At 42.1% G+C, this 18,251-nt stretch overlaps 1 protein-coding gene and 1 long non-coding RNA gene across 2 annotated transcripts in view; both read right to left on the bottom strand.

Moving 5' to 3' along the window:
* The window catches only part of LOC308321575, a 287,191-nt gene that overhangs the window by 216,523 nt on the left and 52,417 nt on the right, over nucleotides 1-18,251 (bottom strand). The window lies entirely within an intron of this gene.
* Nucleotides 1-18,251, bottom strand: part of dchs1a (dachsous cadherin-related 1a) — an 89,161-nt gene that overhangs the window by 69,199 nt on the left and 1,711 nt on the right. Inside the window, exon 2 of the mRNA XM_080772488.1 lies at nucleotides 11,457-13,277. Within this exon, the coding sequence (XP_080628614.1) occupies nucleotides 11,457-13,256 (1,800 nt within the window). The 5' untranslated portion in view covers nucleotides 13,257-13,277. The remainder of the gene's footprint in view (nucleotides 1-11,456; nucleotides 13,278-18,251) is intronic.

The following is an 18,251-nucleotide window of genomic DNA, read 5'->3' as shown; positions in this document are numbered from 1 at the left end:
CTTCACACTTAAACAGCCTATTTACAAGCCATTTAAAGATCTGCAGGAGGGAAAAACACTAGCATCTCTCTGCTCCAAAAGAGAGCCTCTCTATTAGAAACATTCTAGACAAGCAGACCATGGCTGTAGAAAACTTCAGTTAACAGGTTTATTGGAATTTGTGATATCTTAAGAAACAGAATTTCATACCATATTAGTGTAGCACTGAGCGGTTAGAGCTTGAGCAGAACATGCCTTGGCAAATAATTGAGGAGAGTGATATTTCAAAGATGAGTCACATCCTCTGCGGTAATACGAAAATAAAGAATGTATACATATAGCTAAGCCTGTTAAGGAGTGTAACATTAGCATGCTTGAGGTATAAAGAAATGTGGCAAGGAAGCATCATCAATAATAAATCATGCTGTAGCAGTGGTTGAAACACAGGCAGAGAAATCACTGACACTGGCCGATATTTAAAGTGCAAGATTCTGTTCTTTCAACTTTCACCCCAACTCACATAAAATATATTACTTGTAACTTTCAAATGCTTGTCTGCCAAATCATAATTTCAGCAATAAAGCCTGATTAAAATCAGATTTTCTGGTAAATCTCTGGAATACGGTACAGAAATATTCACACTGAAAAATATGCTTCCAATGTTACAATGTTTACACTATGATTGGTCATGATATGGACCTAGCATCTCATAGCCAGATGATCAGAGATGTCTGCATACTGATATGTCTGGTCTGGTGACATATAAATTTAATGAATGGGATAAAACCGGGTGGAAACAATTCAGAAAATAACTGCACAGTCCGTCATATTGGGACATGATATGAATGCTTTTCAAAGCAGTAGGCATAGGTTTGTTAGTGGCCATATAGCTGTTAGACTGAATTTAGAGTTTCCAGACATATCAGGTAGGGATCTCTTATCATCTGACTATGAGAGACTAATGGACCTTCATTATGCATTAAGAAAGTTCACCCAATGTCCTTATTTGTAGTTAAGTCTTTATCCTGCACCTGAAACCACATTGGGTAACACCAGTTCACTTTTTTTCAAAATGAAACTGGAATCAGTGCCATAATTATGTCACTGATGCTGACAACATTTCTGACATAATTATTTCTAATCTTTGCTCCTAGTTTTTTGTCCAAAACTGACAACTCTACACTACATCTTACGTATCAATTGTCTCATAAATCATTCTGTTTGCTTTAAAGACTTCATGCATGTCCAATAATGTTACCCAGTGGATTTTGAAATACATGAGATGAAAATACTATTCATATTTAATCAAAGGCTATACATAGGGATGACAAAGCTACTCTCATCTTGCTTGATCAGTTCAAGACCGACTGTCAAGTTGTTTAAGTTTTTCTGTGTGCTTTGAATTAACTAATATCACAGCAACGTGCCATGACTTCAAACACCAAGAGCAAAATACAATGTCCATTACTTATTATGGTATGTGCTGCTTGGCCTAATCAGGGCCTGTATTTGATAGTGAAAATTGGCAGCAAAAAAAGCAGTCTACTTTGTCTTGCCAAGATCTTGGACCAAAGACCTGATCGGGTCTACAAGCCAAATTAACTCTTTCCGATCTGCAGACCCACAGAATTCTTTGTGAGATTATAGCATCAGTACTACACAAACAGGCAGTATGCTAGCAAAATAAGCAAAAATAAGTTAATATAGCATAAACATCTGTGTAACTACTATAGTCGATCTACACAATTTAGGCATTTAGCAGACACTCTTAATACAGAGCAACTTACAGTAAGCAGTAAGATCTATTTAAGTTCATAACTTATGAGCTTGTAGATCTAATTTCAAAAACCTTAAAGAATTTGCAACATTTTGAAAAGAATAAACAACAAACACCCTGCATTGAGTCCACACAAATTATGTTTAGAAGGGGGACTGCGTCTGCGGCCAAATTTGATTAATTGGGGAGTCATTGACATGAAAAGGGTTGATAATCACTGATCTATTGTATGATCATTATACCAAAATCGTGCAACTTACGTAAGTTACTTATAAGGTTCTGTGACTAATAGGACATAACTGATTGAAATAGGCCTACACCACTGTCTGTCACTAATGGTACGAAACGTGCTGATAGATCAGTAAAACATAAGTTTCTAAGAGCAGGTGATGCAGTACCACAAATGATATATGTAACAGGGATCTAAGACTTGTGTAATTCTATCTGTGCAACCCGGCAGGGAGAGACAGAATTTCATCAGCACTTTTCAAACACTCAAGCATAAAGGCACAGCCAGCTAGGTCTGAGTGGAGACATCCCCTGAAACCAGATGTCTGGATACCTTTATTCCCCGTTGATATTACACTGGCCTACACTTGCTTTTTTGGAGCACCAACATTTTTTTCTCCAGATCTCTTGTTTATCCATCATCTCAGCTTCTCCTCCAAGTTCTTCTTCATAGATATGATATTTCTGAGGCCACAATAGAGTAGACAAGCTCAAAAAGCAGTTTTCTGGGAACCCGACCATGAAGTATTTTTGATTCATCCTCTGAGGCTGATCATCTTGGTCAGAAAGAGAATCTCCGTACAGACCGCTGACAGTAAAACACAGACATATAAGCTCAGTATTTTCCATTACATATTCCAACATGAGTCCATGTGGTTCTGCCCTGGTTAAATACCCTGAATTGAAAGTATGCTGGGTAAAACAAAAGCATGATACATAGACAGGCTTACTGGTGATATGGACATCTTATTTTGAGTAGAACACATTTGGAGCCAAAATTGGGTACTGTTGCACCATAACCTAGTGAGACACTTACGTTGATAATAATAATAATAATAACTTTATTTATATAGCACTTTTCTAGACAAGATGCCTTGGAGAGTTGTGAGTTCTTGTGATGCACTCGTGAAGTTGTGAGTCAATCCAAGGTAAAACACAGGGCAAAGATTACATAACCCCCCCCCCCCACACACACACACACACACACACACACACACACGCACACGCACACGCACACGCACACGCACACGCACCAATCCCTGGCTCTTTGTTCCCCTTCTCAGACACCACATCATACATCTTGAGTCCTGCACTCACCCTAATTACAGCAGAGCTTCCCACTACTCCCCATGCTGCCCCCAGGCCCCCTCACAGCATCAAGCTACATATACACAACAATCTAAACAAAGATTTGGCCTTTCAGCGCACTAGTTAAAAGAAGCAGAACACCACTCTCAACATAAACTTTGCACCCGGAGCCGCACAACACCAGATCAGTCCAATTGATAATTAAGTACACAACGTCCTCTGGTAAAATAGTGCACCCCATGTACAAAGTAAATCTCTAAATGAACTACAAGCCAAGCCCTTAAAAAATGTATCTATACTGTAGACATAATTGCTTGGGGTAGAAGCATGATAGCCAGTTAGTTTGCTATCTTCCCGCATGATATGAGGGAGCCTTTTGGTGTAATGTTGCAAAACACTTAAATCTACAAGGTCACAACACGTCATGATGCATCATGTTGTTACCTTCTAAATGTCTTATTTGTGTCATTCATTTATGTTTTGAAAAATGTTGACAATTTTCAATTTTGTAAGAAATTATATTTTTAAGAATGTATTATTCTACTACTAATATTATAATATTAATATTCGTTTTGCCTATAATAACGTGCCCAAAAAAGGGACGGCATGTTGAAAGTGGTTAATGAGTTATAGTGAACCAACAGCGTAAAGATGGTGGACCACCGTGGTGTAACAGTGACAGACTGGGAGTGTGCAGAGACTAGGGCTGAACCAGGGCTGGGTGCCTCTCTGTCTGAGGCCAAGAAAGACAGTGATGGCTAACCACAATGTAAAAAGGAGGCAAGGAGCATCTCTCCCCACAAGCATCCCTCACTGTGTGGTTCATCTCTCTCTCTCTCTCTCTCTCTCTCTCTCACACAGAGAATTAAGACTTTGAAAACATGGGGCAAGGTATCCTATTCTAGTTTGTAACTGATTGTTTGGAAGAATTTAAACAAATTTAAGAATAAAGAAGTTGTTAAAAGTTTTTAAAAAATAGTCTCATAGAGAATTGGAAGAAAACTGAATTCATGTGCATGGTATGAAGAGACAGAATGCAGTCGGCAGCAGGTGAGAGATCTCATAGCATCATTATGAAGAGACAGAATGCAGTGGGCAGCAGGTGAGAGATCTCATAGCATCATTATGAAGAGACAGAATGCAGTGGGCAGCAGGTGAGAGATCTCATAGCATCATTATGAAGAGACAGAATGCAGTGGGCAGCAGGTGAGAGATCTCAACATGTGCATTGCATGTGTATGCAGGTCCCACGGCCACAAAGACGAATAGGGTGACGGAATGTTTACAGACTCATCTGTCCCTTGTATATATCTGTTTTACCCATCTACAGTATTCCCCAAACACAGTCCCCCAGTCATCTTTCTCTCACGGAGAGCCGAGACATTGGATAATTACCTCGCTGTCAGCCATCTCTACAGCTGTAATTAGACCTGGGAGTAAACCCTAATTGATCTAATTGAGAGCAGGAATAGGATGATCTGACCTCAATCCTGGCATCATGCTCTGCTCTCTCTTTCTCTCTCTTTCTGTCTGTCTCACACTCTGTCTGTCTGTCTGTCTGTCTCTCTCTCTGTGGGCTCGTTGGGATCGACAGCATTCTTCTCAGGCATTATTTAAACTGGCAGCACTCTAGCCAGTCTGAAAAAAAGGCCTGAGGTTACTGGCAAACTTATGGGATGCATTTTTTGGTAAGTCAAGATTTGGATGTGGAGACAATTTGCTCAGTGGTTGCGATATTTTAAGACTGTGTGTATATATAGTGCATGCTTTTGTAGGAAATGGTAGTTTTGTCATGAATGTAGAAAAAATAAATAAACTGCTAGTGAATTAGTAACTGACGTGAGAAAATCTGCACCTCGTCGACATACCAAAAGATGTTTTTGTTGTTAATTTGCCCGGGATCTGGTGGTTTCTTTGTTACACATTTTGCTGGTGTACCTGGCAAGTTGTTTCTCGGGGTCTGTTTTCCAGTCTGGTGGCTTCTGATGGACAGTAGGGGGGGTGGATGGATGGTTTAGCACAGATTTGCTTTGGAAGGGAGTGAGTGAATAGCGTGAGCAGACGATGCTTCCTCGCGCCCAGTTTGTTTAGCAACGCCAACTGCCATGCACATGTGCAAGGCGACCACGGGCTGTGAGAGAGCAGAAGGCCTGGCAGCCCTCGTCCTGGCAACTCTCTCTCTCTCTTTCTATCGCCCAGTGAAAGAAAGAAAAAAGGGAGGCAAAGTGAACAACTGTACCGTTCTTTGCCATTGCCTGCATGTACAAGCAGAGCCGGATCTACAGTTGCCCCCCCCCCCCCCATTTTGCTGTAAAACTGCATTTGTACTAGTGGCTGCATTCATTCAGCGACTAGTCTGTATGTTTGCCTGCCTAGCCTCTCTTTGGGGGTGGGGGGGCTGGGTACCCCAAAAGTACAGAAAAATTAAAACAAAAACCAAACAAAAAAATTAGGCGAATCGCACAACGCAATCTACCCTAATAGCGCAATCTACCCTCCAAAGCCCGGGGGCCCTTGGGAGGGTAGATCCGGCCCTGTGTACAAGTCCTCCTCTTTTTGAAACAGAGTGCACAACACTGTGGGAAAGTGTGCCTAAACACTGACATGCACACCTGCAGCCTGACCTCACTCCATTGGTAATTTACACCCAGTTCTTTTCCGGTATCGGCTAATTGCCTAATCCTAAGCCTGAGCTGACGCAGGACCCACTGGGGCCGGCGGTGACTGTTCGCCTCATTCCAGGGAGTCCGAGGGACTGTCCGTGGGTCAGCAGATGTTCTTCTCTCACCTGCTGTAGTCCAAGTACAGTACATGTCACCCCTCTTCAGGGAGACACAGCAAACATAGTGACTGTAACTGGATCACAGAATGTTGTGGGAAAAGGAAGTAGGGAAAGAGATAAAGAGGACCCTCACTGGAAGAGGCAAGGATGAGCAAACAGAGAGAGGATAGAGAGTATCTTTCCGTTCTGTATCACACATAGACTCAGAGGATAGACGTAACCGGTGCGGTGGGTGGGGGTCCACAGCTGGGTCCAGCTGCAGTGTCCACTGTTTTCCTTCTATCCCCTTTCTCTCTCACTGTCGCTCACGCCGCTTTCAGTATAAACTTATTCCCAGTTGCGAGAAGAGTCCTCCTCACCTGCAGCAACAGTCTGCACCGCTTAATGAAATTTCTTGTCCCAAGAGACAGCTATATGAGCCCATCTTCCCTTCCCCGGCAGATGTGAGCAGGAAGACCCTGTCCCCAGCTACACTCCACAACCCGTCTGTCCCTACACTGCAACATCCGCCGTGTTGCAGTTTACCTCTCAGAGGTAAATTGACACTCCGGAGTTTGACTGTCACACATTTAAATCCGATTAGGAGGATCATCAAACTTGGCAGATGATTCAGGAGGACCTTTGCTAATGATTTAGTTTTTTTTTTCAATCATTCAGATTTAAAGGTGACACTTTGGCTTTCGGAAAGCTTAGACCAGAGCAGAGAAAAAGTATAAACACCACTTGAAAATGTTATAACAAAAATGGAACATCATGCCGAATCGCTTAAACCTTATACTTGATTTACCAAAGTCACCCAGAGGTCTATAGGCCCCCTCCTTTTTCCCCTCTACACTAAAATATCTTCACCGAAAACAGTCAATCTAAATGCTTGTAGATCTTCTATTTCTGCCAAATTTCCACCCCAGAACAGGGATGCTAATGGTTCAAATGAGGTTAATAATCCAAATCGATCCATCCCATTCCAGAGGGAAAGCTTGGAACATCCACAACCTATAGTTTTCCACTACTGAACAATATTTTCTCTCTGCTTCATTTCTCGGGCCACATAAGATTAAACATTTGACCACACAAGCCCCAATGCTCTTCCTGTGTTGTTGGAGAGACAGAAGCAGTTGATTCGCTGATGGACATCTGAGCACAATAAAAGGCACTCAGCTGTCTCAAGCACGGCAACTCTGACCTGAACACCCACACTCTATCCAGATGTACATCAGTGTTTATGTTCGCTTCAGTGCCCCTGCTAGGCCCAGGAGTAAGTGTTCAAGGAAGTATTACATTTGTGAACACATTAAGTAGCACATCCAGTTTCCTGCAATTTTGCCTGTTCCCTGTAAATACTGTGTTAAACCACAGAGCCACAGAGGAGCTTGGTAGTTAGCAGAGGAAAAAGAAACACAGGGAGACTAAAAGAAAGAGTCAGCTTGCCTCAAGCAAGCCCAGTTTCATGGTCAAGCCATCCAGCATGGCATTAAAACAGACAACCTCCTCAGAAGAATGTCTGGTGAGAATTGATTACATGGTTTGTGTATAAAAATACCAGCCCTAAACTTGTCATTCCACTGTACTCAGCAGTTGATCTCAAGCATCTCTTCTCCCAAACCATCAGGACACTGAATGCTCTCCACATATTGCCCCCAAGGCCAACATCCTGAGAAATGAATAGCACTTTACCTATATTGCACTCAGGAATATGAACTGCATCTATCTCTACTAACAAAAAGCTCCATATAGGAGTGGTTGCACCACTCAAAAAGGTAGCTATATATGTTCATATAAGAACAGCACATGTTAACATAGTAGGCTGCAACTAGATTCATATGCATTATGATAAATTCTTTATGGAATATGAAAAACATGACCTCACATGACTGCAGAAGCCAGTTAGAGTTAGAGCTTCATAACAATGAATGACATTCTGCTGCTTACAGGTACATGAATGAAGTTAGCACCTGCCAAGCAGTTAGGCCTACTATCTGGTGGTCACTGTCTGCAGCCCAGCAGTGTACTGGAATGGAAACAATGAATCTCTTTGAAGCATTCATGCTTTCTCTTCAGGGCAATTATGAGCATTCTAGTCTTTTCTCCCCAACAGGCCTGCTGTTTTATGTTGGCAGGCAAGCCATATGCCATGGACAAATGATTCAAACGTCTGCTTATTTCTTTCTAGCAAGTTGTCCATTTAGTAATTCTGCAAAATTGTTTTGAATAATCTTTCAGGGAAAAAGCATCTAGAAAACACTCTCTATACATACCTGTATATGAAATACATTATGTGTGTGTTTTCTCTTTCATGTTCTTCTCATCTTGCTAAGGGGCCTGAAGTGATGACAGGCCATCCATTCTGTCACAAACATGGGGGTGGCATGCAACACCACAGGCTCTATTGAATTCCCACAACAACTAATTAGAAATGAAGTGAGATCAGATAAGAATTTGGAGAGCGGCAGCCCGAAAGACAGACGAGGAAGCCCCCCTACCCGTGTCACCTCCGCTACCCATGCCAGCACTTGTTGGGCCTCATTTCCCCCTCAGCTGCCTGGAGACTCCCTCTCCCCTTTCTACTGGAGCCAGACCAATGCCCCCAAAACAGAGAGACACTCTGGACCAATAGAATAGGCCTTGACACTGTTTATGAAGTGTCCGTTCCCAACACAAGACAGTGATCATATACCAATGGTCATCATGGATTGGAGTTTTAAAACAGATGCAAATCAATTAAGGCAATTCAATCCAAAGATCAAAAGATCTGATCTTCAGTAAATATTGAATTCTGAGATATTAAAGCTAGGCTGTATGCTCATTTTGCGTCCCTCTATGGCTAATCTGCTACAGTAGCTTGTGGCATAACATGTTGTGACATTGTCAGCTATTTTAGCTATTCACTGTATAGGGCTTAGGTGGTTCATGGATTTAATTGCATATAGTGAAAAGCGTGTTTAAGTAGTATGGTTCCTATACAGTACCATATAAAAATACAGTGTGACTAATTTCTTTACCTTAATTTACCTCATCCGAGAAATTATCACACCTTTAGAAGAAAAGGAAAGGTTATTAAGAGAAAAATTAAGAATGTTGGCGCCTTATAAACCACAGCCTTATAAACCACCCCTCTCGTCTCACGTCACAGATGACCTATTTTCCCTTTCAGTAGGCCTTAGATCTTACATTACAAGACAGATTTCTGCTAATAGGTTTAAGGGCTTATTTTCATGTCTTTTTTTATTCATCACACCTAATTTTAACTGTTCCTCCACATACTGTAGCCAATGACACATGGGGCAAGTGACAAAATCTCACACATAGAAATGTGGAGCCAGACTGTAATAGAATAATCAGGAACTGCTGTGCTGGTGGTTTGGGGAGCAACAACGGAATCGTACCCACTTCAAAAGTTATATTAATGATCACAATACCCATATTGTAATGGCTTTTTGGACAGCTCTGCATGCGCACAGAGAAAGGGACAGTGGGAATTTCATAAGCACAGAGAGAGAAAAAACTCATCAGATGTCTTGCTGAGATGTTGTGCTGGCACCCTGAGCAAGAGCAGTCTGTTCTCACATGGTCGACCAAGCACACGAGAGATCAGGGAATGCTGACTTTGAAGAAGTCCTTCTATGGAGGCTGTAAGGACTGGTCAAGCCGAGCATACCATTCCCTGAGGGCTGTCTGCAGGCAGGTACTGTAATGCTTCAGTACAGTAGCGAGATCGAGGAAGGGACATGGTCAGCAGACACTCTCTATATGCCTGATTGTGTGGTGGGCCACCACACAATCATGACCAGCCAGCCATCACAGTATTTTAGTAGGCACTAGGCAGCTGCGAATAGGCACGAGTGTGCATGCGTGAAAGCTCCCCCCACACTAATCCGTTTCTAGCTAGGGGAAACACTGCCTTGAAATATCATATTTTCTCCACAGATTTGTCAACAATATTGGAAGTAATGGTCAAAGAACGTTGAAACCACTTGTCTTAAACCCTATATAGTTGAGTGGGGCTCCCCCCATACTTGGTCCACTCCTTTTTGTCTTGACACCAAATGTCTAGCCTTGATTGCTACGTTCTGCACAACATTTGACTTTGTGTGTAATGTGTATGTGTATTATTATTCCGTCCCCTGTGACGTCACTTCACACAGGGATGATTTCTTTTCTCACTTCGCTTCTCAAGTGGGAAAAGAAAAATGCCGAATGTAGCGAATCAGTCTGGATTCCAGGCTATCAAATCTCTATAGACTCTCTACGCATTGTGAGATTGCAGATTTGCTATTTTCACTGAATGTTCACCCCAGAAAATGGACGCTAGGGTTCATGTGGTTAATGTGCTCCAAATCGTTTTATTTTTTGATTGTCCTCTAGGTGCTATTCCATATTCTATAATCAGTTACAGTGAACTCTTCTGTCTCTTTATCCTGGTGTTCTCTGTGATTTATAATTTGGGGACCTCCCAAAAGAACCACTGAGTTTATATTTCTGCTTTCAAGCCAGGAGCCACAGCCAGTACTGAATATCCCTTCACCACCACCCTATACTCCCTTGTCCAAATGCTGGGCCAAAATCACATCTCCTGAGCCCTTTGTCAGTAGTGCACTATGCATGCAGGTCCTTGGCCCATGAAACCACACCACAGACACCGGTGAAACAGGGATTATGGGAACCTGTAACTTTCAGAAACACTAGTCTCTCTGGTAAGTGATCTTTATTTCCCCCAAAATCCTCATTGCAGTAGCACATTTAAGTGAACCAGTTTGATATCCTACAGAAAACACAGAATACGTAAAGAGCAATATCTAAAAAGAATGAAAGGTCTTGGTTTCTTATTATTGCTTGTGAGTGGCACTAGCCCCTCCTATGTCCAGCTTTGAGGGTTTGTGTAAGCACAAACATTGTCTTAACACAAACAGCGAATGCCATTAACGATAAATGGCCAGTTTTTAATGTTTGTGTAAACACAGACATTGAAGACGAAGGTGAGGATGCATATTGTGATTGGCCGAATGAGACTGATGATGTACTGTATATTGATGTATGATTAAAAGAGCACCCCTCACTTCACACGGGTGTGCAGAAATAACAGAAATAACCTGAGAACACAATATATTTCTCTGAAACACAATGGAGGTGTCATCAAATGCTGTAATTTGTCTGAATATTTATTCCTTGTTGACCATAGCCATTTCTTTTGCTCACACTCAACCAGGTTAATTAGTCGGTCTACTATTAGTGACATTGATTTTGCTAGATAAAGCCCTGATTCTGTCTCTTTCTGTGAATATGTGAAAAACGCTTTTGGGCCTGTTCTGGACAGAGGCATCTACACTGACGTTGTTACCGTGGAAACCTTCAAGAGGTGAAGGAGAGGACAGCCAAAAAATCCTAAAAATCTGCAGGTAAAATCCACAGTAAAGCTGTCCAGTTTAAACTGCTTCAGTGTTAAAAATGATATGCATGTCAGTCACCACTTCAGGCCCTTATATCACTATAGACTATAGTATATCAACGTTCTGCCCCTTAATCTTAAAGTGTGTTCATAAAATCATTCAAGTCATAAAGATTTAATGCAATAAAAAAAGACATTTGAGAGGAAAAATGTCCTACCTCAAGAATGCACGTCCCAGCAGCTGTGTTCTCCTTGATGGAAGCATTGTAGAAGTTCCTCTCAAAAACAGGCTCGTTGTCATTTATATCCTGCAATATAACGTTTACTATCGCTGTCGATGACAGGGGTGGCTTCCCACCATCGGTGGCCACCACGGTGACACTGGGCTTGGGGTCCTTCTCATAATCCAGCTGGGACAACGTTGTGATGATGCCCGTCACAGCATCTATGCTGAACCAGTCTGAGTGAGTCCCTTGGTCCTGCAAGATGCTGTAGTTGATGTCCCCGTTGGGTCCTTGGTCTTTATCTCTAGCGGTCACCTGCAGCACAAAGCTCCCTGGAAACACCACTTCTGGAATTATCTGTCTGTAGACGGGCTGGTCAAACAGAGGAGGGTTGTCATTGACATCAACTACCAGGATGGTGAAGGAGGACTCTGCCCTGAGGGGAGGAGTGCCTGCATCTGTTGCCATCACCCTCAGTTCATAAGTATCCCTCTCCTCGCGGTCCAGAATTTGGTCCACACAGATTAGATAAATGATGTTGTCCTTGGTGGTCAGGGCAAACTTCCCATCGCCGCCCTCCAGAGACACATTGACATTGGCGTACTCGCCATAGTCTGGGTCAGTGACTGAGATCCTTGCCACATACTGGCCTGGCTGTGCCCCCTCTGAGATTTGTGGGGAGCCATCCTCACTGAGGAAGATGATGGTCATGGTTGGCTGGTTGTCATTGTAGTCTCTAACATGGATGGTGACAAAGGCATTTGTGACCTCGGGCTGTGTGGCGTTATCCTGTGCCTGAACCACCAGCTCATGGACTCGCCTCATCTCAAAGTCCAGGGGCTTGTTTAGAGTAATGATGCCTGTGCGCGTGTCTATGACAAAGTAGCGGTCCGGATCACTCTGTCTCCTGTTTATCTCATACAGCACCAGGCCATTGTCTCCTTCATCTGCGTCAGCGGCGAATACCTGCAGGATATTGCTCCCTGGTTGAAGGTTCTCAGAGATGATGGCATGGTAGCGGCTCTGGTTGAAAACAGGAGCGTTATCGTTGATGTCCTGCACAGTGATATCTAATGTCATCTGGTCACTCCTTTTTGGAGAGCCACCGTCAAAGGCCTCTATAGATAAAGTGTACGTGGACCTTCGCTCTCGGTCTAGAATAGCATTGACCACCAAGTCCAGATAGAGAACTTCATTGCTACCCCTCCTGGTCTCCAAAGTGAAGGTCTGGCCAATGTTACCATCTTTGATGAGGTAGCCCTGTGTGGTTAGCTGGTCTTTATCAGCATCCAGGGCGGGGTCCAGAGGGAACCTGGTGCCAATGGCCGTCTGCTCGGGTATTTTAAATGTTGCCCTCTTTTTAGGGAAAGCGGGGGCATGGTCATTTATGTCATTCACCTTGATGGTTACCTCCACAGTCACTCCTGTCATTGTGACTGCAATGAAGTTATACCGGTCCCTTAGCTCCCTGTCTAGAACCTTGGCCGTTTTAATAATACCAGTGCTCTCGTCTATGTCCAGGTCACTACCCACCCCCGTGCCCTCGTGGTCTGAAATGAAGTACAGGGCCGCGGTGATGCCAGGGGGCAGCCCAGTGCTGATGTCACCAACGATTGTGCCCGCCGGCTGTTCCTCATCCAGCTGTAGCTCGAGCGTGCCCAGGACCATGGGTGAGTGGGTCGTTATGAGCTCCAACACCACATACACAAGCAGCACAAGCCTCTTGCTCCAGCAACCCTCGTGGTGCAACAGGGCCATTGTAGACCTCCCCAAACCCTTGGCGGCTGTCTGCATTCTGGCTCCTTCTTTTTAAAGCTATGGAGACAGAAAAAGGGAGGGGGGGGGGGGGGTAGATGAAGTGCTGAGTAATATCAAAAGTGAACAACAGTAGAAACAAAGGAACCGTGTATCATTTCTTTGCATAATACCTCATGCTATTTTTGGAGAAAGTAGATGGCTTAAAGACTTTTCCATATGTTCCATTGGGCTCCTTTCCTGGCCGCAGTGCACACAATACAGCCTCGCACATAACATTTTCCTATACTTCTTCACCTAATAAGTCAACACCTTGTTACTTCAGAAAGCATTCCTTTGCTCAAATAACATAAGGAAACAGCATGCTGCCTTAGCCTTTGGTCTATCCATTCAATTCTGGAGGGGAAAAAAATGCTAGATTTACCAGACCACTCTCTATGACAAGTGTATAATAACTAGAACCATGATCTCTGTTGTCTGCTTGTATTGACCAGTTCAAGAAAATAATATCTGCTAGTGAAGTTGACCTCTGAGTAACAATTCATGAAACGTGCTGACTGAACTGTTGTACATTATGAGACCACTTTTTAGTAATAATGCAATTAGTATAATACATTTGACTGCTGTGTGTTGTCGTTATTTTCAGTAGAATTAAATGCTGTGTTAGTCAGGAAGGATTTTATCTGAATTGTTTAGGTGTGACAATTAATTAGTCATTGCCAATTTCCTCCACTAGGTCTCTGTGCTGCCAACCTCCATTCTTGGCCTGAGTTTATTTGCTTTCTCTTGGATTGAACAGCTCTTGCATGCAGTTTGGAAGTGTTTTGTTGTGTGCCACTGCCTTGTACATTATTGAAAGTTGACTAATCATTTTCTTTCGGTGTGCGGTTTTCGATGAATAGTAGGTCACAATCCCCTTTCCACCAGGGAACACTGACAATTGTGTTTGTTGGAGCGCCCAGTCATGCTGAAGGCACCGATGCCAGGAAGCGAACCCACATCTCTGCAGTGGTGGGTAATTGTTTAACCTCTATGCCACCCAGAGGCCCCAAACTGATGAGTTTTTGATGGGTATACTTTAAGTTGTTCTTGGTTTATCTACTGGCTTTGTGTGAAATGTTGTCATGCAGCAAAGTCAAGTTTGGCAACATGGCCTCAACATAATTGTCAAGGCACTTCTCCATTCTCATCCCCATTCCCCTGCAAACCCATTATTCTGGCTTTCTGTGGGTAAACCACACTTCTGTATTTACCCAACAGAATTCTCATGCACGTATATAACTCACACAAACTAATTTACTTTTACGAGCAGAGGTTGAATCTAGAAATGTATAAAATATTGGAGCATTCGTAATGTAATTTGAGAGGAACAATAGGCATTGCACTAATCTGGAAATGGGCTGTAGATAATATGTAGTTTGGTAAGCGAGAATTTATGGAGTAATGTCTAAACTAGTCAAGAAGACTGTCTCGTACCATCTGCAGAATAAAGCCACAACGCATTTGGCACATAGGAAAATGTTTGTGTCTTATAAATTACAAAAGGAAATTTGTTTCCAGTCGCCAGTGGATATGTTTAAATAGCTTGAATTCACAATGAATTTGTCTTATTACAAAGTTTTATTTATTAATATAATATAATATAAGGACATTTATTAGATTCAGTAATTCTCCACTGTATTGTGCAAACTGCAAATGTTTAAAGGCTCCCCCCAGTGGTTTTGGTCATACCTGCATGGAAATAATCATCCTACATCTGGGTGTGAGCGCACACACACACACACACACACACACACACACACACACACACACACACACACACACACACACACACACACACACACACACACACACACACACACACACACACACACACACACACACACACACACACACACACACACACACACACACACACACACACACACACACACACACACACACACACACACACACACACACACACACACACACACACACACACACACACACACACACACACACACACACACACACAGAGTTGCGTGCACTTGTGGGTGCTACTACAGTAACTATCTCCTGTGTGACTCTGCAGGCTCTGGGCCATGATGGTGACAGAGTGGCAGAACCGAACAGAACAGAACAGAGTACTACAGCAGAGTTAAAGGGCTCCATGCAGTCTACCTCTCTTATTCTGGCTCTGCAGCATTGTAATTGAGGTCTGCTGGAAGGCTGCCATACGCCAACAGGATTCCAAGGCTAATTTCAGTCTGCCATGATTCTGGCCCCGCAACACTGAAGATGCTAACTTTTACAGTCACAAATTGTTTCATAATGGTTTAGTATGACTGGAGAAATAGTGGACATTCAAATTTCTCCTCCTTATATGACTTTCAATGCCATGAAAACCATATAAAATTGTTTAATGCAGTACTATTTTGTTAATATTTCCCAGGTTGCAGTAAAACGTTGTGGTGCAATAGCCAACCGGTTAAGTTAATAGCAAAAAAGAATATTGGGTCATTTACTGTATCAATTCCTCATTACAATTACACCCAGACAGGGCATAGAAATAAATGTGAAGTCAAGCAATGCACAATCATCATTAAATGCCATACTTTTTGGTTTCCCTTAAGTGTTTTGTTCTCTGATATAAACTAGAATAAAGCCGTGACAGTACCAAAAGCTTGAACGCATTAACATTTTGAAAGCACAGTAATGATTTATTTTCCTGTAACAGTGGGGAACATACTTTAAATGTACTTTTTCAAAAGTACAAAGGATGACTTTTCAAGGCTGGAATCTTTGTTCAATTGCCATAACTGAAATAATGCACTCTCTAGTTGGGCTATAGAGGACCACTGCAGAGCAGAGCTGCCTAATGGCTATAGCAGACAGTACTGAGCAGACTAATTACTGAATGCCAGGTTAAGCAAGACAATACTAATACTACTAAGAAGAAGAAGAAAACATGACTGCTTATTGTATACTGTATGGCTAACATTGGTCTTGCTTCATGCCTGTTATACCAACCGAAGATAAGTGGTCTGATCAAAAAGGATTCTGTGTCTAGTCAGGATACAGAACAGAACAACTTGGTTATGCTATGCTATTGGCAGGACTTTTATACATGCCAGTGGGGAACAGCATACTAGGTTATGGCTTTGGGGAAGAAATCTGTAAAAACAGACATGAATACGAGCCAATCCCATTGTGGGTTTTATTCAAAGGTATTCACATCACTGACATCACTGATTCTAAATAAATGTTGCATATCCACTGTATTTGTTTGTTTGACATAATGTAATGTACTCAGGGGTAATTGAATAATTGACCCAGTTCCCCCCCCCCCTTCAAATCGTTACATAATTTCTAAACTCTCAACTAGGACTCTCAACTACAACAACCAAGGTTTCTAGGGTTTAGAAGCAGAATTAATCGTGATTTATACTTTTTTTCACAAAGGTGTTGCGTGCTGAAAACAGCCAATCTACCTAGAACACCAGGCAGCACAAGTTGAGTTGAATGCCTTCGCTTGTTTATTTCATGTTTGATCCAAGTGAAAGCTGTTTTCTTTTACAAAGAAGCATGTTTTACTTCACTCAATCAGTGCCTCCATTACAGAGGAATGTCAAAATGTTTATATATTAGTGTGGAGCTATTAAAGCAATCTGCAATAGAATGGAGCGAAAAGGTAAAGGTTGAAGTTACTAAATAACATCAATGAACATCATTAATATTATTACTCGACTCCCTTTTGTGAGACAGTGAAATATTTGCACAAATTGCACCTACTTATAAACAATATAATCTATTATAATTTATAAACCTTTAATTTGCTGCAGAAAGAAATGCTCAGAATGTGATCCTTACTTGCATTACTTTAATACAAATCCTTCCAAACCATTTTACCACTTAAGGCACAGGGGAAACTCTGCACTACAGTATGACACAAAAAGGCTAGCCCTCAGCTTGGCAGATTTCATCATGGGCCTTGAATATCACCTCTAAGTTCCATGTCATGATTCCAGCTAATTCAAATAAAACGTCTCAGCTTTGGAACAGTATAACCACTTAAACCACAACAGTATCTAATGGGACTCAATGATAGATGCCACTGATACAGAGCAAAATATAAAGCTTTGAATATTTGGCAGACTGCCACCTGTCAGAATGAGTGCATTTCTCTGCCCTGTAATAGACTGTGGAGCTTCAGATCCTTCATAAGGGCATTGAATGGGCCAGGAAAATCCATCACAGACCTCACGTGTGTGCGCTGCCAGGCCATAACAGAGTACTGGGCAAACCACACCATCTCCCCTTTCATTGTGAACTGATGGTTTCTGAGGACAGGCAGGATCATCTATTTCCCACACCAGGAAGCTGCATGGTCGAGTTCAGTTGCTTTTGTACTGTAAGGTTTTCTGGGAACAAACACAGCTTGTATCTTTATTCTTTAAAATGACACCACCATTGGATATCACGTATAACAACGTTTAAGTTTCAGTTACACGGAAAGAGAAATTGTTTCACAACAGAGAACAACCAGGTATAAGATAAACTTGTTGCATCCTATAATCTATTCTCTATTCTTGTTAAGGTATGATTAAGGATCATTCATATTTTGTTGGAATTAAAGTGTGCTCAGAAGAGGTACCCTGCAGTTCCCTTACAGCTCAACATACTTTTTGATTATTATTTCAGTTACTTTTCGACATAACAGTCTTTGGTCTCTGGTGAGTAAAGCTGCTCCTTCTGGCTTTGGTCCACTGAAATAAAGGACTATGTGGTCTAAATTTGAGATGCACCACTGTGTTCACTTTGGCTTGCTCTAATAACAACAGGACAAGGAGAGTGGTATTAACCACACTACTATACACTAGGCATCATATTTTAGGAAAGACCTTTTTCTTACAAACCTATACAGTCAACATGAGCTCTACTGTGATGTTTTCAGTCTGAACTTAACAGCATATGCACGCTACAAAGAATATAGCCCAAACTAAAGACAAGTAAAATGATTAGCCTATACTTCATCAAATACACCAGGGTTTA

Source organism: Protomyctophum bolini (assembly GCF_963924005.1).
Source record: "Protomyctophum bolini genome assembly, chromosome: 9".
Taxonomy (NCBI): Eukaryota; Metazoa; Chordata; class Actinopteri; order Myctophiformes; family Myctophidae; genus Protomyctophum; species Protomyctophum bolini.
This window is presented reverse-complemented; position numbering and strand designations above follow the sequence as displayed.